The following is a 23,406-nucleotide window of genomic DNA, read 5'->3' as shown; positions in this document are numbered from 1 at the left end:
TGCAAAATAACTCAACAGGATTGAAATAAAGTTGCAATATAATTGGAATGCTTCCACCACGTGAGTTCCTTAAGTTCCCCCGTTAGTTTTTGCAAAAGGGTGGCACCACCCAAAGCCAGCATTTCAGGTCACCCGTTAGAGCTGTACGACGTTTCGTTGACGCAGTAACGGAGTACAGCGTAGCTGAGCAGAGAACGCTGATCGCCTTCATATGGAGTGTCACCTGGAGCACACTAGGGGCGATGCTTCCCTGGTACGCTTACATGCTGCAGAGTTGGCGAGCCCTCATAGTGACCAGCACCTGCTCCGGCGTCGTGCTATTTCTAGTCACGTGGTGAGTGAACGCCATTGGTGATTAATGCTGTCTGTCTCCAACGGCTTTACGACGGCCTCCACATGACTCGCCGCAGTCGCGAATGACCGCGTAAGTGTTCGGGTATGACGTTACCAAGCCAATTTTGAGTGTCGGGAAAGCAGAAGCTGCATCAGTTGAGAGAACGCAATGCGCTAGCAGAACCAGGAACTCAAATGAAGCATGGCTGTACCGGGTGAAGTGTATGAATAAGCACCATTCTGAATGAAGATTTTGGTGTAAGTGAGTTGGTTCATGCTCCGAGGTCTTCAGCGCCTGTCATTTTAGTAAGTCTGGCTCTGCACGCCTTGTCAATCGCGCAATTTCTTAAAAGATGCAACACCCGTTCCTTTGATGCTCAACATACGCACTGTAAGTTCAGCGCATGTGCAGTGCCCTCTGGAATGTGGCAGCGTCGGTCACAGGGGTAAGCACGACTATCAGTGCTACTTATTGAGCTCTAGAAACTGCGAGAAAGCCTGGAAGTTTTCCTCGTGACAGAACTCTACGTGCCTCTGTAGGTGTACCTCATCAGGATAGGAGGGCGTAAGTGCAAGCGCGGGCTGCCGAAGCACAAAGGGAATCTTGCTACGCATTATAACAGGAGCACATGCACTTTCAATTTCCGTGACACGTGAATCCTGAAAGGGTGGCATGATAAAGGAGCTTGAGAAATCTGGGAGAAGTATGTATCATCCTAACGCAAGGCATGGGGTCGTGCGTAATCATTCCATCTATTAAAGGGACACTGAGGAGAAATTGAAGTTGACTTGCATCGACAGAATACCAGCTCCTGATTACAAAAACGCCATTCATACTGACAACAAAGCTCTTGTAACGTAGAAAAGAGCAAGAACCAAAATACAGGTATCGCCGCCACAGGCCAAACTCGCAAGTACAAGCTTCATGACGTCATAGGACAAAACAGTGTTGCTAGAACCAATAGTTCTAGCAACACTAGGACACGAGAAGCCACGAATCACTGAGGCGCAGCAAATGCATGCGCAAATCTCCTTGACGTCGCCAGATGGCGCCACGTACCCGACAGCTACGCGCGCTCCTGCAGCGCCGGGACCAATCAGCGCCTGCTCACAGCGGTATGCGGGCTCCCGGTATTCCGCTAGCGGTAAACAAGGTACAGGGTATGCTAAAGGTGTCTATTTGCGAGAACTTCGTTGACGACTTCGAGAACGGGATCCATTGTAACGCTGGCAAAACGCCGGTGCAAACGTAAACGAAGCGACGGCCGCAATAGCCGATAGATGCCTTCAACGTGCGGCCGGCGGTAGCTTTCTTTTCGGCTGCTGCTGGGCCGCACTGCTGGCGGCCAGAAATCACGGAGTCTTCGTTACGTAATGTGCACGTCATGTTTCACGTCACTTAGTCCTGTGTCGTCATAGGAGAATCCCAAGTTTGAATCAGAGCGGCGGGAAAAACTTTTTCAACTTCGAATCCAAATTTCTTAGAAATAAATGCATCTTTCGCTGCCGGCCAAGTGGCAACAAAGCCATGAAATGTCGAACTATCGGATTTTGCTATAAAAAATATTAATAGAGCTCTCCTCAGTGTTCCTTTAACACTAGGTTAAAAGGAAGTGCCGTTCGTAAAGAGGAGACGTGCTTCTCTTGACCCAATAAACACATGACAGTTCAGTTGGTATGAAGGTCGCATAGGACTGCGCATGTGATGGGCTAAGTACGGAAGGCAGATTTTATTTTGTTGAGACCCCTTCCTGGTCGAGAAACTGATGACCAAATTCTTTTGCTGGTCGTAGGATGGTACGTTGTCCTTGTTATAGGAGGGAGAATAAAGGGGAGGAGAGATCTCATTCGGAGGTGTACGCCGGCGGCGCGCGGTAAAAATCCACAGGGATAGGAATGTGCTTCTAGCTTGAATGATGCTCCGGTTTCGGATTCAGTCCTATGGGGTGCTTTCTGGGAGCAGTTTTTCTGCAGCCCGACACTATCACAAAAGGGTGTAAACCTCCGGGCAGCCGTCTACGAGTGCTACCCAAAGTTCGAACAATTTAAGCACTTCGCGCTAACCTAGAGGGCACACCTTCCCGCCGCTAGAGTTAGCGAGCGGTCCACCTCGGGTATAAGTTGGCCGGCAGTCTTGCAGCGTAGTGGATGTATTGTTTTGTTCGTTGTGATTTTTTGACGTATGTTGCAGTGATCTGGCGCCTTTCCTTTCAATCGATATCACGGTCTTTAAGGAGCAAAGAATGCGCCTAGAGTTTTCTTTCATACATAACGAAGCTACAGCAGGAATATATCGCATACAACAGGAAGCTTTAGGTGGTAATGCCACGGCCCATAGCGATGGCAAGGTGTTTTGTGGTACAAACGCTTCAAAGAAGGTGGAATGTCTGTCGATGACGATGAGCGTTCCGGAAAACCGGCAACAAACACAACACCGGAAACGGTAGCAGAAGCTCTCCAGCCTATCCTTGCAGATCGCAGGTAAAATATCCATGATGTTTTGTTTGTATGTGGTAGGACAGTCATACGGGACTGTTGAGCGCATTTTGATGGACTTTCTGAACATATGAGATCCATTTCAAACAAATTTGTGCCAAGCTCCTTAGCGACGAACAGAAGTTCCATCGTGTATTTCTCTATGAAACTCAGACAAGTCAGAGACGACGCCAGCTTCATTTTCACTATCATAAGCGCTGATATTATGATCCTGAAAAATAACAGCAGCCGTCGCTTTGAAAGTCGCCCAATTGACCGCGTCCGGAAAAGGCGCGTCAAGTTCGCAGTCATGTCAAATAGACGCTGGTTGTTTTCTTCGACATGCATGGGGTTGTCCATAGAGAATTCGTGCCTCTTCGACAGACCGTCATTTAGAATTTTTACAGTGAGGTTTTGAAGCCTAGGGGAGAGCATTCGGTACAGATGTCCATACAAACGGAAGTAGGAACAACTGCCTTCTTCTTCATGAAGCGTGCATGCTCACACATCACCCTTGTTCGAAAGTTTTTGGCTTCGAAAAACACAGGGACAGCTCATTCCATTATGTTTTAGCAATGCGACATCATTCGAAGTCGTTGATACTTTGCCGGAGGTTGCTTGTGGGACTTGTGAGACCCAGGTTCCGCTTGCCGAGCTGTGGTGGAATGTACAGTCTGAGTAGAGAGGTGATCGATAGGCTTATGCTAGTTACGCAGCATCAGCCACGTGGTAATTAAAATCTAATAATTAAAAGAGTAAATCTTGTGCTTATAGGAAAACCGACGTGCGATACTGGGGATCGAACACCGCACCTCACGCACAGGGCATGGATGCTAAAAATCACTAAGCCGCCCCCTGCGATCTATTGGAGGAGAATACCCGGAGAGAATTGTTGGCTAGGTGACAAATGTCAGCTCCCCGATACAAACAGGATGCTACTAACTAGCCATTTATTTGGCTGGCACCGTCGGCGCAGAATGCACAGAGCTTCCGCAAAAATAAAAAAGGTACCATTGAGCGCGAAGCCACATCCTGGCTTTTAATAGAAACAATTGAACGGTGACGAATAGACACGTGCTCGAAAGGTGAACCACGTGTCGTACCTGTAGGGTTCACACGTGGCCTTCAGGCAGCACGCATCCCGGAAATGCAAACCCTGTACTGCAGCTCGCACTCGGGCTTGTTCAGCTGGCGGACGGATATACAGCTGTGAAAGTTACCTGTGAGGTGCAGGAAGAGGAGAACGAAGAGAAGCTATGTGAACGCTAAGCAGGAAAACCTCTGCCATCACGACAACCTACAAGTATAGTAGCACAGGTGGATGCACACATGTGGGTGCATGAACTGTGCGGTTGTGGCGTTCGAGTTTGTATCCAAGCTACTTTGGCGCATATATGTAGCTGTCAGAATTTACGCTTAGTATGCTACGGTAGAGAGAGGGCAGGAAGATGTCACTCTTGAAAACACACAAAAACAGTGAGGAGGGGTTGAGGGAGAGGCTAACATCACTAGAGAAGGTTTCGACAAGTGCACATGTCTTCGTCTGGGAAAGGCGTTGACCCTTGGCAGGGGTTTACGTAGGGTCTTCGCTCTGAGCGGGAAGCACAGGCGATGATGAGGAAGGTGCGATGTGGGAAGGATGGTCATAGTGGGAACGTGGACTTGAAAAGATTATTGTCCAGGTATGTGGTATGCGACACGTGGCATTCGAAAGCGGATTAATGTGGTTGGCGTAAAAAAAAAATGTTGAAAAGGAATAGGCTAGCCCAGCAAAACGAAATCCGGGGGAAGTGGGGAGAGTGGACAGCATGTGGAGAGATGGCGAAGGTGAACTTTAAAATGTTGCTTGTCCAGGCACGGGGGCTGCAACACGTGGCATGATAGTAAGAGGAAGTCGGGTTCGCCAGAAAAAAACTGCGATAAAGAAATTGAGCTGCAGGGCGTAACTAAATTCAGGGAAGTGAAAAAAAGAAGATAGAAAACGACACAAAAGAGGCGCTGCGCGACCGCCGAGCGAGTCTTGTAATCCCACCAAAATGCTTCAATGGGCAAAGGCCCTGGGGCCGACGGGGAGGGGCTGTAGCCGAATGATAATGATAATTCACCCATACACTTGCCTCCTTTGAGCGCGGTGGGTGGGGGGGGGGGGGGGGAGGAGAGAGAGAGAGAGAGAGAGAAAACAGGAGAACATTGTGGGAGGCTGGCAGCTGGCAACGGTAGCACAGAGTTAACGGCGGGATGCCCGAAACCTCCGCATCTTTGCTCATAGTTACAAGTTCATCCCGTGGCCTGTTGAATGCAACATCTCACGAACAGAATGGCAAAGCTGTTTTTGTCGTTGGCTGTTGCATGCTCGACAAACAAAACGTTCCTAGTCGGTGTAAAATACTTTGACCTTTACTCATTTTTGCATATTTATGCCGGTTTCCTTTCGAATGCGGCATTCCACACAATAGAAATGCCATCTGAGGCCAACGAGTGAAAGTTTATGCCCTGAATACCCTAACAGCCGTCGCAATATATTATTTTAGATATTCCACAACCTTCCTTCTTTTTTTATTTTCTCGCAGAATATAAGAATGCTTCAGTAAAACGGCGAGTTGAGCGAGTTGGAACATCTTGAGAAAAAAACAGCGCATGAGCAGAGACACAATTTTTTCGTGTTCCGTGCAATAAACCTTCAGTTGCTAGATCAGCGCCTGTCCCGTCGTCTTCTTTTCTTGTGTCCCTGTTCCTGCGCTGTTTTTTTCTCATAAGAATCCTTCTTACTCACTTTGGGGTCTATTTTTTTCCGACAATGGCGTTGTTACCTTGTAAATGGTGTACCGCACTACTGCGGATGAAATTCTTTGAGAACCCCCTCTGAAAACGAAGTGGATGCATTCCGCCTTACTTTCCATGTGCTGTACTGTTTCATTTTTCTCCTTCAATGGCTTGTGGTGAAGGACGAAGAGTTGTCGTGGCCACAAGTGGAAAATGGAACGGCCTGAAGTTTTGCAAGATGTAAATCAATGTTGATTAATGACAGTGGGAACTACTCAAATTATCCAGTATACGAAGGTGCAAAACTGCAGTGGACTGCTCTGAATGTCGGCAGGTGGGGCTGTTTTTACCTCAAAGGGAGATTATGTTTAGAGTGCGACACTGCTCATTCTTTTGCACACGAAAGTATCGAAAATCGATCTTTATGCAAACCAATCACTTTCAGCTCTGTCAGGCCTCGTTAGCTACTGCTTGCATTATTTCTGCACCATGTAACCGAACAAAGATACGATAACAAATCAAAAGAACAGGACAATATTTAAAGTCTATGCAGCGCTGACTGAGCTACGCGCATTACTTCTCAGCTACTTAAGGGCAACATAGATCAAAGTACTTCGTAATAACTCGACCTTGGTGGCTATACCTAGTAAGCTCACATGCTTGACATTGACGCATATCTCTCTGCTGGCTGAAGCAAACGAAAGCATGGTTTCTTTCACCATTGTACAGGCGCACATAGCACTTTCGCCTGTGTTCTGTTACGCTTTGGTTTGGTTTATGGGGTTTAACGTCCCAATGCGACTCGGGCTATGAGAGACGCCGTAGTGAAGGCCTTCGGAAATTTAGACTACATGGGGTTCGTTACGTGCACTGACATCGCAGAGTTCACGGGCCACTAGTATTTCGCCTCCATCGAAATTCGACCACCGCGGCCGGGATCGAACCCGCGTCTTTCGGGTCAGCAGCCGAGCACCATAACCACTGAGCCACCACGGCAAAAGGCTGCGGAAATGTATGAAACAACCAAAACCTTACTTGGCAACTGCTGCGGGTGCTTGCAACGCACAGCGGTGGAAAATATCGCAACGCCCAATTGAACAAACCAATGTAATGACTGTTAGGAATACAGTATTTGATTTCAGTCTGTTACCCCCCCCCCCCCCCTCCGACTCGTTAACAGAAGGAAATAAAATAAAAAAAAACGATGAGTACAAAAAAATGGACACGTATAGAACACCGAAATACGATTAATAACATACCGCCTGATAGTTCCCTCGCCATGTGTCCAGTTATAAATTAAGTTTTACTGCTATCAAGCGGTTCCAAAGGATTTTTCAGCGACTGGCATGTTCCCATCGAGCCTTCCCAGCCATATCTGAACTTCTACTTTACATCTTAAGGTGGGTTCCCGAGTCATCCAGCTGGCTTTTGTCGGTGAATCGGAAGCAAGAAGCCCTCGCCACCCTACGGAGGATTGCGTACATCAATGGCAAAAATGTGTCTCAAGAGCACGTGGACAAGCTGTTAACGGTGAGTAATACATGGTCTGTTCTGAAAGTAGTAGGACTCATTTATTTAATGAAAATTTATTCAAGAGAATAGCACAAACGATCACAATTTTTCAAGGTAGCACCCTTCCGCAGCTACACGCTGCTGCCAATGAGTTTTACAGTTTTCGTACGCCTCCAGGAACGCCTGGACCCGAATGCTGTTTAGCTCCCTCGTCACGGCCTGTTGAACCACCTCTACCGATCCGTGATGTTTCCCCTCGAGCGTCGATTTTATTCTCGGGAATAGAAAAAAGTCTTTCGGGGCCAAGTCGAGGCTGTAGGGGGGCTAAGGCAGCGTTGCCGCCTTGTGCTGGGCAAAAAATCGGGGTCCTCATTCAGATGATGAAGAAGGTCCTACCGGTTGGCATTTTCCTCCTCTGACAACACTCCCGGCACCAACTTCGCGCACGATTTCCTAATGGATAAGTTTTCTGTCACGATCTCAAAAACTTGGGTTTGAGGAATGCTCAAGTCATCAGCAGTCATTCTGATACTCATTCTACGATCACTGTTAAGTAAATGTTTCCCTCGCTACACATTTTCGTTGGTTTTGCTGGTCGAAGGGCGTCTGAAGCGGTCGTCTTCCTCCACTCTTTTCTTACCTTCTCGGAAAAGCTTGTGCCACTCAAAAAACACCTGATCTACCCATGGAAGCGTCACAGGCCTCCTTAATCATGTTGTGAGTCTCTTTGCGCGTTTTACCAAGATTTACTCAAAATTTGATCGCGTATCGCTGATCCAGTAAACGCTGGACGATTTTGCATGACGAGACGTTTCGACAGGGGTTCACAGTACAAGCGACCTTCTCTCTTCAACGGCCGAGAGCCGACTGCCGATTTTCCCCAGCATTCCCAATATCCCCCTTCAACGATCCTGTACGTGCAGACCACCTCTCGTCCGCCCGTTCGCCCAGGAAAAAACCAGTCCTACTACTTTCAGAACAGACCCTGTAGGTGCTGCAACTATGCGCCTTGAAGTTCCTCACAATGTCCAGCTTGTTTGCATTTCTCCAGGACAGGGATAAAATTACACAAATGCTACAAAGCCCGTGAATGTACAATTTGTCTTTGAAGAAAATAATGCTGCATGCAATAGTCGGATAGGTAGCACGACCAATCAGGTAGGAGTTAGTGTAGTCTTCGCATGTTGAGGATGATGCAGGCAGCAGTCAACAACATCGGGAAGTGAACGGCGTCGGTAAGATGTGCCGCTAGGTGGGAGTTGGGTATAGGGTTGACGGCCGACTTGTTTGCCGAGTGGCTTGTTGAGTTCGACCAAGTCTTGGCAAAAGAAAATAGCAAGTGCCTGTTCATGCTGGACAACCGTCGACAAACTGCGGTGATCACGCTCTTTTTCCACCGAACGCGATGAGCAAGACCAGCCACTCAACATGGGCATAACACGCGGGCTCAAGGCTTGCTATCGGCGGCGCGTCACCAGCGAATGCTGATAGCAGTCGACAGAACAGATACCGACGTATACCAATTCGTCACTGTTCCCTGCCATGGAATGATAAGGTCGCGTGTAAAGAACTCATTGCGGAGTGAATCGAGAATTGCTTCCATAAGGCAGGATTTATAGAACCTATAGAACGAAGGACGACGCTGTAAAACATCCACATTATCGAACGCATGCGGGTTTTGAAGCAACGCGTCGTCGATGTACTTACAGCTGGCTGGACCTGATGCCACCTAGGATGACTTCGTTGGTGCGGATGATGACGCCCACATTGTAGAGCCATACAGTGACGAGAATGTTAGCTCGCCCAGCACGAACACTCTCCTACTGCTAGGAATCTGATCGAGGCAGTGACGAGGAGGTAGTCCCACCATGAGTGGTCGTGAACGCTTCTACAACGATCACGCAGTGTTTAAAGAAATACACTCCCGAGTACACTTACTACGAACCTCAGATACGACAAACGCCATCCCCGCGACCACTAGGTTGGTTATAAGTGGGCTTAGGTGTACTTATACCGCTGCAATATCGATACTGCACGGAGGAGAAAAGCTCGATGTCTTAGAAATAAACAGAGTTGTCAAAGGAAAGAACACATGATAGGATGACCGTAAAACTGAAAGTACCAACCTTCGAAAATACGCGCTGCCAAAACAAATTGCTGGAAAAGCCGACGCAGCAGCGGTACTCGCAATTTTCCCAATCTACAGGGGGCGCATGAATTGATCAAATATGGCGGCGCTACGGAAAACTGCTACGTATTCATCTATAGGTAAAGCCACGTTTCTTTTTTAATTTCGCGAATAAGTCGATGGTGACAACATCTTGTCAGCCACACTGTCCTTTTCTCGGGGAGGCAAAAGAACAAACTGGTGACAAAGAAGTAATCACTAGTTTGAAAACGCTCGATGTGAAAACGAGAAGGAAATAATGTAAAATCAGCGACATCGACGACGGATATTTGTACAAAGCCCGTGATTAAAGAACTATCGAAGCGCATTTTTTTTTTATTTTGTGCGACAGGTAAGTACGAACCAGTTATTCACAAGTTTTCATGTTGCTTCGCAGAAAACCTATAAAAATTTGCAAGTCAATGTGGCGTGCGTTGTAACAGGTACAGTTGCGGCTTTTCGAGTTTTCTGGTGCTCATAAACTTTAATAACCACCTGCTGGTTTATATATGTATAGATATATTTAATTGGGGGAACAGATGCGAATTGAGTACAATGAGTTCGCCTTTTTCCGCGAACTGTGCTCTTGGAGCAGTTAATCACGCCTTGAACTATCCATTTGTTCAAAAGCATGGATGGAAGGCTTGCCATGAATGTAAAGCCTAATATTATTATTATTATTTTTGTCGGATTCTATTTTATTCCTGCATCCGCTCGTCTGTCTGACAGATTCCAACGTTTACGAGGGCATAGCGCAGGAATAATCGGTATGAAGTGTAATTCGAATGAAAGTATTATATCTCCCCCACTCCCTCTCCATGGATAGTAAAGCGTTACATCAACACACGGATGCCATATTAAGGCCTACGTTTAAAGAAACAACCAGTACAAAAATCTTCCAGCTTAAATTTACCATTTAGTCACATGTGCTAAGCGGTATTTCTTAATAAAAAGCCAAATCAACTTTTCAGAAATGTAGGCGCGGTGCCTGAAAAGAACCGCACTCTCATGTCTTTGCAAGCGTTCCACTACATCGTTGAAGCTTACTGTTTTCATGCTCTCTCACTCACGTAGTGACACTAAGCGACTCCTCTATCTCATTAGCGTGCAGTCGTGTACGTAATAGAGCCCGTGAGATATAGTTTCACATCAAAACCTCCTGCAACAGTGTCTCATGCGGCGAAACAGTGGTGCAACGAAGTAAACGAACCACTGAAGAGCACACATTCATTCATTCATTACCTAATTAATCAATTAATTCATCAATCTTTAAGGAGAAAGGTGGCCTAAGGTCAAAGTAGTTCGCGGAAGCATTGCAGCGTCGCGTCATAAAAATTGCCAATAAAACGGCTGTAATAACAATTAAAAGGAACAACCTTTTGTACAGCTGCAAGGGAAACTTCTAATTTTGGGTGCTAAGGCTACGTGTTTTACAACGAAGTGTTAGAGGTAATAAGCTGACACCGCGGATGATTCTGCGTGCAAGACAGAGAAACGATATAATTTGTTCTTATGCAGTGCAAAGCTCTAGAGCCCTGAGTGTATTAAGGCACCACATAGATCTGAGGAGCACTGGGGTTTAAGAACAGCCAGGACTTGCGCAGATTTAAAAAAAGAAGCGTGTAACAGGCGATTAGAGACTGGTGGAGAAGGACAAGATAGGGGAAAAAGAAAATTGGCACTAAATCCGAAAAAAATTAGCATGTTAGCAATTAATTCACAGGTGGAAGTTATTACCCTCCGTGTAAAAATAGGCGTTACTAATTATTCATTTGCTTATCTTGAAGTGCAAATGTTGGGCGAGGCGTTAGACGTTGTATGCAGCCCACGTATAACATCTTCCCATCCTGGCGCGCTGCAGGAAATAGCCAACAAGGCGCAGGCTCAGACGGGTGCCAACAAGTCTCTCACTTTCTGGCAAACCACAGTGCTGCTGCTGAAGTCTCCAAACATCCGCAAGATGGCGCTGCTCATATACCTGGGCTGGTGCGTTGCATCTGTATTCGCACAGTATCCGGCGACAGCCTCGAAGTACATTTGTCTGTAACAACAAAGAGAACCGCAAAAATCTTGACTAAAGCGGGTACGTAGTTTTCAATAGGCCTTGACTGCAGTAATTAGGTAACCGATAGCTGACCTCGCCTAATTCTTAATTCAATTTGTAAGGCATTGTAAAAGGTGAGAAAATGCGCTGTCTCAGAAGAAAAGGAATTACAAAGGTTGAACGTCATTGATCCTTGTAAAACAGACGTAAGAAGCACATGCACTTTGCGAAAGGAATGTGTGTTATCATCAGTTATTCAGAAGCTATGGGCGTGTGGTATTACTGGTGCTAAGCGTACACTATGAAGCGCGAGATCGTTCAGTCACTAAACTGTTCTCGTCAATACCGACATGTCTCTACAAGCAGGCCTCTACGGGAAGGGGGGGCTCCGGATAATTTAGACCACATGGGGTTCCTTAACGTGCACTGTCACCGCAGTGTACACGGGTTTCTAGCGTTTCGCCTCCATCGAAATGCGAACGCCACGGCCGGGATCAAAGGCGCGTCGTTCGGGTCAGCAGCTGACCACCATGCCCACTAGCCAAGGTGGCTACGTAGTAATAGTAAATCACCTAACATAACATTCACATCAGAAGTTCCAAAATGAACCGGCTTGCTTCAAGGCAGCTTTGGGTTACCGAGAAGCAAATGCCGGGAAATAACTCCGAAATGGCATCGTTTGGTGTTAAACTTCTCACGCATAAGTATTCAAGCTAGCCAAAAATATACGATTGAAGGTGTTTTTGGGTGATTCTTGATGGTTGAAGAAATGAAAACCATCGCTGAACATTTCACTGGCCCCTCCAACTTCTCTTTGCCTCACGTAGGTTCACAATCAGCCTGTGCTACAACGGCACCTCCGTGCAACTCGGGCAACTGGGCCTGGACATCTACACAAGCTACTCTGTAACCGTAGCTTTCGAGCTTCCTATCAACATCTTCTGCATCTTGTCACTGGACGCATTGGGGCGACGTTGGCCCAACGCTGTGTTCATGCTAGTGGGCGGCATCTTCAGCATCGCCATGTGGTTCCTAAGGGACAGTGAGTGAGAACCCCTTGAGTCCCTTTGCCTATTCGGCTATATTCGGCTATAGCTATATTCAGCTATATTCGTGGATGCGACAGAAGCGAGATCGTATGCACTTGCTCTCACGTTGCATTGCACCCAAAGGTGGCGCTCGACTACTCCGGCTCAGTAGTCGAGCGCCCTAACCACTGAGCCATCACGGTGGGTCACCCACGTGGTGAACTACTTGGGACTTCCGCGAAGCTTAACTATTTTGGAGGGTGAGAAGGAGCATCCCCTTCACCTCTGATGGCCCTGGTAATTTTACAGACTCCGTAGGAATCCGGCTGTTCTGCTCAAAAGCAGACTGCGTGGCCCGGAAACTTTTAATGAACGTTGTACGTACATCGCTTCCCATGAGACAGTGTCCTGATATTTTATTTTGGCCTTGTTGCTCTTGCGCTCGCAATTCCGGCAGGCTCAGACACGTGGACCCTGGTGATGGCTACCGTACTGACCTTCTCGTTCGCCGCCGGCTACAACATCACGGCTCAGGTGGCGTCCGAGCTGTTCCCCACCGTGATCCGGGGCCGCGCTGTGCTGCTTCAGAGGATGCTCGGAGATGTGGGCGGCGTGTTGGGAACGCAGATCGCCTCGCTGGTACGCGTTTTTTTTTGGCGCTTGTATTCTTATGACTGCTAAGGCAGGGCTCAATGGAGCTAAGCAAATTACTCGCTGACATTCATTTCAACAGGATAGTGGCAACCATTCAGGAAAAACACGCCGCTGGTAGTCTTCTGCGGCTCTCTACTGGCTGAATACAAAAATCAGATTCACAGCTGGCGCTATATTTGGACGTTTTCGTTGATTCATTTTTTGTTGTTTAAAATGTGACCGTTTATGCAGCACAGTGATATCAATGAATATGTTTCTTTTTTCGGTCCTACTGCTCATGCGGCAGCTAACTACCTGCACAGCGCTGAGTCTCACAACTCGGGTTTTTGTGCATTTGTGACCAGTTACAAATTTTGCCGCCCGATCGAGCTACGTGTTCTGTCGAATAGGTTCAAAGTGGTCTGCAGTCAAAACTGACAAATTAGGCCTGTGGAGGTGGTTGCTTGCTATGAGGGGCAGAATAACGGTTCAGCGGGATCTCGTGCTCACTAATGTCGTTATGTCGACGTGAGCTGAGTGCTTCAATAAAGGCCGCCGATTCCATAACCGTATTGTAAAAGCCTTACTCCCTACGTCCACGAATCGCGGTATCAATTTTTCACTCTTAGCCGACCACTGCGCTATAGGTGGGACTGTTCCTGGGGTACCTGCCGGGTTCACAGTCTGCGGCGTACTGCTTGCGCAACTGCACAAGATGAGCTTTCATTTAACTTCTTTCATTCGGGTTTGCGTCATTCTCGTAAGCCCCTAATAAACTGAGAAAACATACCATTTTGTCACAAAAGTGCCATGCCCCCATGGGCGCGGCTGTGTTTCATACTGCACCTTGATGTACCCACAGTTGGTTAGTTGTTTAATGAACTAGCCAGACTACACTGTAGAACTAGCGAAGGATGTCATTTCTTAAGGACATCTGCAAACGTACTTATCTCAGCCGTCTGATTCCGCTTCAAGAAACCTCAGTATGTGCAGCCGGAGACCGACTGCACACTAACCGAGCTTAATAGGGATGCTTCCTTCATGAAGTTCGTCTCATGTAATAAGGAGGAGCTTTTTTTTTTTACAGTTTCTAGAACTAAAGCAAATTTTAAAGCTCGTTGCATGGAGAATAGATACTCCACATCCTTTGTATAATTCAGAACGTAAAAAAAAGCTTTTAAATGCTAAATTTATTCGTCTACCTCAAAAATTTCCCGAGACAATCGTATCAATGCAGATATACTTTAAGCTCGTGTCAGCTTTACACTCCGCGGCGGGACTTCCTCAGCAAATCTGCTTTTATTAGGTGTTCCCTCAAGCAAAGTGTTCACAAGGCTATAATTATAAGTTATAACCGTGGCATGGCAAGAGGTTGTTAAAGTAAATAGCAGCGAATGCTGACCGAAAACCATTATGAAGTCGAAAAGATTCAAGCACTTCTACTTGATTTACCAAATACAAGCTGGAAGTGACTATAACACGCTCTTCATTTGTGAGCGAAATGAATTAGTAGCTTTGGTGTGAGTGAGATTATGAAGCTGCTCATATATGACTAAGTCCGGAGACAATGGCTATAGCTTCCTAACAGTTCGAAAAAATCGCAGTGACTTTCGAACCCCTCAACACATCTACCTTATTTGCGGCGAAGCTCTGAGCCTATAGCTCTGCTACAGCTGCGACAAGTAAAGGGAACTGAATCTAGGCTTCTTGATGCCTGCCACGCCGAAAAGTGCGCCGTGATGACATGAAATGACCAATCAGGAGCATGCAGTCATTCTTAAAGGCTTCTGTGCACCCTCATATCACGGACAAACGATAAACAGGGCTGAAAATAACTGACCCTAGCAAATCATATGACACATTTATAAACACACTAAAATTTTTGTACAATAAATGCTTCCCTTACAGAACAACTAAGAGGCCTAGTAAAGCGCGCAAGCCCTGGATAAATCGTTGCTGCCTAAATATGATTCAAAAGAAAAATGATCTTTTTAAACGGTTTCTTCGAGCTAGGTCTTCCAACGATTTAGCCAAATTTAAATCATATCGCAACAAAGTAACTTCATTTCTTCGAGAAATCAAGAAGGAATACATGGAAAAATTATTTACTGGCAATGTACAAAACTGAAGCGACCTCACGTGGAAAGAAATAAATAAAGTTCTAAACCGTACAGAACAGGAACCCGTCGAGCTAGAAATCTTAGTTCGAAATCAGAAACTTTCGGGAAAAGAACTAGCAGATACTTTTAATAATTACTTCGTGTCTTTAGTTAACAGTGTTCATAATCCTGATTCCCTGAGCTATCTCAAATCTAGAAATCACAGTAGTGCATTTTTATCACCAACGGATCGTAGTGAAATTGAAAGCTGTTTTCTTGCTCTCCGAACGAGTAGTACAAGGGACGTAAACGATCTAAAAATTCAACCTATTAAACATACCATGGATCTAATTAGTCCTGTTTTAGAGCATATATTTAATCTATGCTTTCTGCAGGGAGTTTTCCCACAAGCCATGCAAGTTGCTAGGGTGACAGTTGTTTTTAAAGGTGGCGAGAAAAATAACTTGTCGAACTATCGTCCCATATCAATCCTCTCCATTTTTTCAAAATGCCTAGAGACACTGCTGTACAAAAGGATCATTAGCTTTTGTATCAAACATAACTTATTGACACCTCATCAACATGGGTTTAGAACTGGCCATTCCACAGATACAGCGCTTTTAACTCAAAAGGAACTAATCCTGCAATCTTTCGAACAGCACCAATCAACTCTGGGTGTATTTGTATATTACTCAAAGGCATTTGATTCCATTAATCATGAGACAATGCTTGCTAAACTTGAGTTCTATGACTTCCGTGGCGTTTTTCATGACATATTGAACTCTTATTTATCAGCGCGAGTACAACAAGTAGTAATTAACAATAAATTATCCGACCCGAAATCAGTTTTAGCCCCAATATGCGTCCCGCAGGGAAGCATATTGGGGCCTCTACTTTTTATCATCTATATTAATGACATCGTTCTCATGGACCCACGCCCAACATTTATAATATATGCTGATGATACGAGTTTATTTTTCACCTCTAGCAATATACATAATCTGACTGAACAAGCAAACACGTGTTTACATCTTTTAAATCATTGGTCGATCGTAAACTCACTATCTATAAACATAAATAAAACAAAAGTCGTACTTTTTAGGCCAAGAAATAAAACAGTGTGCGATAGCAACGTTTCACTTCGGATTGGGTCTGTGCCTTTAGAAGTTGTCCCCGTCGTAAAAAGCCTTGGAGTATATTTTTAGAAGCATTTATCGTGGTCAACACATGTCGATAAAACAGCGGGCAAGCTGTCAAAAATAACTGGTGTGTTAAGTAAACTGCGCTATTTTCTGCCTAAAAAAGTGAAACTAATTCTTTATAATTCCATGTTTTCTTCCGTTTTAAACTACTGTTTCACGGTATGGGGAACTACCACACTCTCAAACTTAAACAGGTTACATGTAATCCAAAAACGAGCCATAAGAAACATTGCAAGCATCCCCTGCGACGTTACGACAAAACCCCTTTTTAATGCCTTCTACATAACTCCAATACACGAGCTATATAATGTCAACTTAATAAAACGATATAGGAGAAGTAATACCTACCGTAATTTTCTTGAAACTTTGTCTCAACTAACACCTAGAGAACACACTCATGCCATAAGAAACCACGATAAATGGTTCATTCCCCAAATACGAACTAACTATGGACGTAAAATGCTCAGCTACCACTTACCATTATTGCTAAATGCTTTGTGTTAGTCTTACAAACCAGTATTTTTGCATCTTATTTCTTTTGCTGTTTTTGTCTGCTTTCATCTTTTTTATTTATTTTTTCCGGGTCAGTTGTGTCTCGCTTATTTTTCCTCAAACACAATTGTTTTGTTAGTTGCTGCCAATATATGTTATTAACAAACCTTGAAACCTTGTACGGGGGCGCAGGCGCGCAATCAAGCTCCAGTGAGAGCTTTTTGTCTGCGCCCCTAACATCTGGACGATGTAAATTAAGATTTGATTTGATTTGATTTGATTTGATTATCATTGAGATACAGGTAGTGTCGCAGGGTGCAGAGTACAGTAACCCAATACAGTTACAACTCACTGCTTCGATGACGTCACGCGCTTGTCAGCTTTCTTAAAAATGTCCTCCTTCTCTTTGCTTGTGAGCGGCAGTAAGCAAAACAATTGTGATTGAAAACTAGTTCATCGCTGCACATGCAGTCCGAATTAAGGAAAGAGAGTTCTACACACCGTCGAATGCTCTCTACGAAACCTGAGAAACTACTGTGTATTGTTTGCGTGATGGAATCTGACTACAGTAACCATGCCAGGTAGTTAGCTGTGACAGTTCAGTTTATATTTTCCGACGTACGCTGAGCCGCGGTGGTGTATTTAATATTAAACAGTGGCCTGATGTTATATCTGCAGCATCGCTCTAGTATGTTAACTCTTTGCAAAGTGAGTTTTGCTGGGCATACTGCTGTGAAAGAAAAAAATTGCCGTCTTCATCGACTGCGTTCGAAAGAACATGCCTGGTGCGTACCGTAAATGTATTTTTAACCGAAACCTAGCGTGTTCGGCAAACGTTCCTTTCACCTGGTATAGACACATTCTAGCCCTTTACACTCCTGATCTTCATAGGAAATGTACTTTATAGTTTGCGCTCCATCATGCATCCGATGCCCACGCCTTGTCGCCGCGCCGCTGCCGCTCGAGCTAGTCTCGTCCGTTGTCGACAGATGGAAACATAATTGCAAGCAGCTAGAACACGTGTGGCTGTACGAAGCGGCGTGGTCCTATTATAATGCTCTCACGAGGTTCGCGAACTGCACCATAGTGTTACGGGGTTGGAGAAACGCAGGAAGGGCAAGGCCGGAAGGAGGGTGCAGGCGGTCTTGAACGATGTTCATAATCTGGATCGTAGTTCAATTCGAAGTCCGCCGAGCGTGGGTAGGAGTGATAGGGATGACTGGGTCCACCGAACCTGGACGTGTGTGCAGTGTTTACAGAACTCAGCCCAGGCATCGAGGGGACTACTAATGGAGAACTTTGATAAACGGGAACTTCAGACGGCACAGATGGAGGACACCGTGCATGGGGCTCGAATCTCAGAAGTTCCTCGCGAACGATCTGGCGGATCGTCGTTGAGAGATCCGTAAAACGCTCTTCGACGCTGGCCACAGTTGGAACGTTAGCCAGTCGCCCAAATTTAGGCGTAATACGACGAGTCTTCAACGTCTCGAATGTGCGGACGTGCCGAATGACGTCTGAGACGGCCCCCAAGTCATCTTTGGTGATTAGAAAATTGTACACATCTTCTGCAATTCCCTTCAGAAGATGTCCTACTTTATCATCCTCGGTCATATTAGCGTTCGTTGTTTTGCATAACTTAAGTATTTCTGCTATGTAGGTCGTGCACGTTTCGCCCGGTAACTGAGCCCTGTGTGCCAGCGTTTGTTCGGCCCGCTTGCGGCACGCGAGGCAATCGCCAAAACACTGTCGCAGTTCAATTACGAAGCGGTCCCAGGTGGTGAAGGAGTCCTCGTGGTTCTCAAACCACACCAAAGCTGTATGGGTCAGAAAGAAGACCACGTTGGCTAGCTGAGTAGCGGCGTCCCAGCGGTTATAGCGGCTCACCCTTTTGTAATGGGTCAGCCATTCCTCCACGTCCTCGCCTGCTGCTCCGGCGAAACTGCGAGGCTCCCGATAGTGCTGCGTTGAACCGGTCGCTGTGGCCACACGCTGGTCTGAAACTTGGATCGCAGCGTCACTTCGTGCTGCGGATGGCTCTTCGGGAGACTGCATGGTTTCGGTCAGCGGTTCCAGGCCGGCAAGGCGACGACGCCGGCGGGGCTGCTCCAGTTGTTGCTGCGCCGTTTTGTTGCTGAGATCGTTACCCGGCTCCTCCACCAAGATGTTACGGCTATAATCTTTATAGCCGGGGTGTTCAAGCTGGTTCAACAGGCCAGCGGCGAGAGGTTCGATCGGCGAGCGGGAATCAGCGTCCAGCGGGGCACAACACTCTCAACCTCTTCTTCCTTTGTTCTCCGGCCTTGCCCTTCCTGCGTTTCTCCAACCCCGTAACCCCGTAAGAAAGACGTGTACCCGCTTCCTCGGATTGATGATGCCATTGACTGCCTGTTCTCTGCATCGTACTTCTCATCCGTTGACCTACGGTCGGGCTACTGGCAGATCCCTATGCATCCCGAGGACAAAGAGAAGACCGCTTTTATCACACCGGACGGCCTTTTTGAATTTAACGTAATGCCTTTTGGGCTCTGTAATGCTCCTGCAACGTTTGAGCGATTTATGGACGCGATCTTACGGGGCTTGAAATGGCATATTTGTATGTGCTATCTCGATGATGTCGTCATTTTTGGCCGGACATTCAATGAGCACAACGAACGCCTCGCCCTTGTGCTGGATTGCCTGAAACGCGCTGGTCTGGTGCTTAATTCGAAGAAATGTCGTTTCGGTGAACGTCAGACGTTGGTGCTCGGACACCTCGTCGACAGTGAAGGTGTCCGCCCTGACCCGCAGAAGACCGCGGCTGTAGCATCATTTCCAACACCTCAGACTGCAAAGGAACTTCGCAGCTTCCTCGGACTTTGTTCGTATTTTCGCCGCTTTATTCCCCGTTTCGCTGACATCGCTCACCCGCTCACGAGCTTGCTCCACAAAGACGCTCCCTATGATTGGACATCTGAGTGCGATTCTTCTTTTCGTCAGCTTAAGTTTCTCCTCACATCGCATCCAATTCTCCGCCATTTCAATCCTTCTGCCCCAACAGAAGTGCATACTGATGCCAGTGGTGTTGGCATTGGTGCCGTGTTAATTCAGCGTTATGGCGACAAGGAACACGTCATTGCTTATGCCAGCCGTTGCCTGAGCAAATCTGAGCGTAACTATACCATTACTGAACAGGAGTGCCTTGCGGTAGTTCTTGCCGTTCAGCGGTTTCGCTGCTACCTCTATGGGCGACCTTTCACAGTGGTTACCGACCACCATTCCCTCTGTTGGCTGATCAACCTCCGTGACCCATCTGGCCGTCTTGCACGGTGGGCAATCCGTTTGCAAGAGTTTGATTATACAGTGTCGTACAAGAGTGGACGCCGACACGCTGACGCAGACTGTCTCTCTCGGTTGCCGCTTGCAACGACGGAATGTGACGCCGACGACTTTGACCACTACATCGCATCCGTAGAACCTAAATTCCCCGATGCCCGTACATTCCGCGAGGAGCAACGGAAGGATCAGCATCTCACGTCATTCTTTACCGCTGCGCAGGCCCCTACAACCTCCTGTGCATTCTGTGTACGCGATGGTCTTCTCTACAAGAAGGTCTACTCCGCAACTGGTCTCCGTTTCCTTCTGGTTGTGCCTGAAAGTCTACGCTCATCTGTTTTGCGTGTCATGCATGACGATCCCACTTCGGGACACCTGGGTTCTGCGAGGACACTCCACCGCATCCAAGAGCGCTTTTACTGGCCACGTATGCGCGATACGACTGAGAAGTATGTGGCTAGTTGTGCACAGTGTGCGAGTCACAAACGTTCCACCGGTCCTCCTCCTGGTCTTCTTCACCCGGTGACGCCTCCCAGATCTCCTTTTGAGAAGGTTGGGATAGACCTCTTGGGACCTTTTCCCAAGTCCCATGGCTGCAACCGTTGGATTGTCGTCTGTACAGATTACCACACTCGTTACTGTGAGACAGCTGCTCTCCCCTCGGCTACTGCATTTAACGTCTCTGTCTTTCTGCTGCATTCTGTGATCCTGCGCCATGGACCCCCGCGAGTCGTAATCAGCGACCGTGGCCGCCAGTTCACCGCCGATATTGTTGAAGCACTCCTTCGATTGTGCACAGTGCAGTTCAGACATTCTACCCCCTATCATCCACAAACCAATGGTTTAACGGAGCGAACCAACCGGACACTCACCAACATGCTTTCCATGTACGTCGCTCCTGACCACAAAGACTGGGACTCCATCCTACCTTTTATCACATACGCATACAACACCGCTCAACACGAAACTACGGGTTACAGTCCGTTCTTCCTCCTCTATGCCCGCTCTCCACGACACACCCTGGACACTATACTTCCGTTCTCCACCGACGATGACCCTGGCGTCGCTGAGATCCTCTGCAATGCTGAAGAAGCCCGCCAACTAGCCCGCCTGAGAACTCTCGCCTCACAGGACCGCTCCAAAGCCCGCTACGACGACCATCATCGCCGAGTCACCTACCTCCCTGGCGAGTTGGTGTGGGTTTGGCGTCCACTCAGGAAGCGTGGCTTAAGCCAGAAACTGCTCGCGAACTATACCGGTCCCTATGTCATCTTGGAGCGACTCAGTGACCTCACTTATAGGATTGCGCGCGTCACCGCAAGCGGCCGACGTTCTGCCCGCACAGAACTCACCCATGTCGCGCGGCTGAAACTTTGTCATCCACGTGCCGATGCCTGACTCGCCCAGCGGGCTTCGCCTGCGACGGGGGAAGTGTTACGGGGTAGGAGAAACGCAGGAAGGGCAAGGCCGGAGAACAAAGGAAGAAGAGGTTGAGAGTGTTGTGCCCCGCTGGACGCTGATTCCCGCTCGCCGATCGAACCTCTCGCCGCTGGCCTGTTGAACCAGCTTGAACCCCCCGGCTATAAAGATTATAGCCGTAACAATATAATCGAATGAACATAAAACTAATTGAAATCGATTTCTGATGTCGTGCTCTCTTCAGCGATATAACATGTGCCTAGACTCGTCAACTGGGTGGAAAGGCGTGCAGACAGATCCTGCGGACGGATTATGCACAAAGAAATCGTGCATGCAATCAATGGAGAAATACATGCCACAGTAATAGCTTCGGCCCCCTAATCTGGTTGATGCACTATTCTAAAATACCGCACCTTTCATACATTCAAAACCTTGCCGATGGCCTTTTAACGCGATCCGATCGTAGTCTGCAGGAGCACCACTTGCACTTTTTGTTGACTTTCTAAGGGTTCCGATAGAGGTCACCTGCGAAGACAATCAGACATGCCCATTCTTTCAGGCCGCACTGGACACATATCTCCCGATGCTGGTGACTGGCTGCTTGTCCCTTGTGGCCAGTGTGCTCGTCTTTCTCCTCCCAGAGACAGTTGGAACAGCACTGCCGCAGACGATTGAGGATGGCGAACGCTACGGCAGAGGGCAAGGTATCTGGTTCTGCCCATGGTTCAGCCGCGGCTCCGATGCGCCGGGACATGACAAGACTTCCGAGAGAGTGCGGTAAGGAAGCAAGTGACCGGACTAACAGCGAGGCTTCTTAGAAACCACATTTGTTTATCATCTGACAACATCAACCCTTGTAATCGTGGTGAAGACAACGTGCTTATTTTACTCCGGTAGCAGTTCCAGTGAAACTTGATGAAAATGCTGGCGCTGTGTGCGTGAAGCTTCGATGAATGAAGGCTCCATTCTAAAGAGTCGCCAGCCATTCAACCCCAACCATCTACCTAATTCCAGGCTTCACAAGGCTTCCGCTCGCTAGAATCTCACGCAGCAGCGGAACGCAAAAGTGACAGCGAAGTTGATACGAAAGACGCACTGAGAAAATCAGCTTCCCTCCAGAAGCGCCACTCACCAGCCCTGTCCCGATCCCACACCACCCCTCTAACTAAGAGGCTGCCCACCACCCATCCACTTCCACTCTTGACCACAAAAAAAAATGTAACGTATAGGCAAATAGGCGTATATAGCTGTGAGTCGTATTTTGTAGTACTTCACCTATCCCACTCATGGAGGACAGGGAATATGGCGCTGAGCATTTAGCAATGAGCGCACCAGTGGCCTGAAACGAAAATAAAATATTGGCGGTAGTTTACTGGAGTGCCGTTATCAAGAGCACAATGTACGAGGTTCAGTGCGCGCCCTGTGTTAAAAAGGGGGACGTGAGAGCTATTTAACAAAATGGTCGCGATGGTAGCGGGCTGAGGATGGCACAGTGACTGTTACCTCCGCTTGAAACATGTGAACATCGCGGGCTAAGGGCAGTTACTGCAGCTTCACTCTGCTTGTTCTCACACCAAATTTATAAAACTTCACACTAATTTATGTTTCAACAATGCTGGTTAAACCTGCGATATTTCTGGTACGAACCATGCCTTTATAGGTCAGGGCTTACTGGCGCATACTTCAACGAAATTCAATGCTCGAACATACGATAATAAAAAACGGTATTGTGCTCCGCTTCATTATTTGATATTCAATTCGGCACGCGAAGCTGACTGTCCGTATTTGATGTATGTAGAAAGTTTTGATACGTGCCCCCTAAACATGTACTTGTGGTCACATTGAGCCGATTTCACACTGTGTTTAATGAGAGGGAAAATTCGCATAGTGCGCCAAATCCCAAATACAAAAATCGGCACATGAG

General features: G+C 47.2%; 1 protein-coding gene and 1 long non-coding RNA gene across 3 annotated transcripts in view; one reads left to right on the top strand and one right to left on the bottom strand.

The window, feature by feature from the left end:
• The window catches only part of LOC149342394 (uncharacterized), a 39,208-nt gene that overhangs the window by 11,474 nt on the left and 4,328 nt on the right, over positions 1–23,406 (bottom strand). Inside the window, exon 2 of one of the 2 annotated variants that reach the window (XR_016283024.1) lies at positions 11,162–11,291. This is a non-coding gene — a long non-coding RNA (uncharacterized LOC149342394). The remainder of the gene's footprint in view (positions 1–11,161; positions 11,292–23,406) is intronic. The other variant, XR_016283025.1, reaches the window with a different exon arrangement.
• The window catches only part of LOC149342395 (solute carrier family 22 member 13-like), a 36,390-nt gene that overhangs the window by 12,508 nt on the left and 476 nt on the right, over positions 1–23,406 (top strand). The window contains exons 4-9 of the mRNA XM_089544668.1: positions 166–334; positions 6,972–7,101; positions 11,112–11,236; positions 12,122–12,336; positions 12,780–12,961; positions 22,042–22,259. Of these exons, the coding sequence (XP_089400794.1) occupies positions 166–334; positions 6,972–7,101; positions 11,112–11,236; positions 12,122–12,336; positions 12,780–12,961; positions 22,042–22,259 (1,039 nt within the window). The remainder of the gene's footprint in view (positions 1–165; positions 335–6,971; positions 7,102–11,111; positions 11,237–12,121; positions 12,337–12,779; positions 12,962–22,041; positions 22,260–23,406) is intronic.

The sequence above is a fragment of the Amblyomma mixtum genome, chromosome 5 (genome assembly GCF_055824585.1).
Source record: "Amblyomma mixtum isolate Tamu chromosome 5, ASM5582458v1, whole genome shotgun sequence".
Taxonomy (NCBI): domain Eukaryota; kingdom Metazoa; phylum Arthropoda; class Arachnida; order Ixodida; family Ixodidae; genus Amblyomma; species Amblyomma mixtum.
This window is presented reverse-complemented; position numbering and strand designations above follow the sequence as displayed.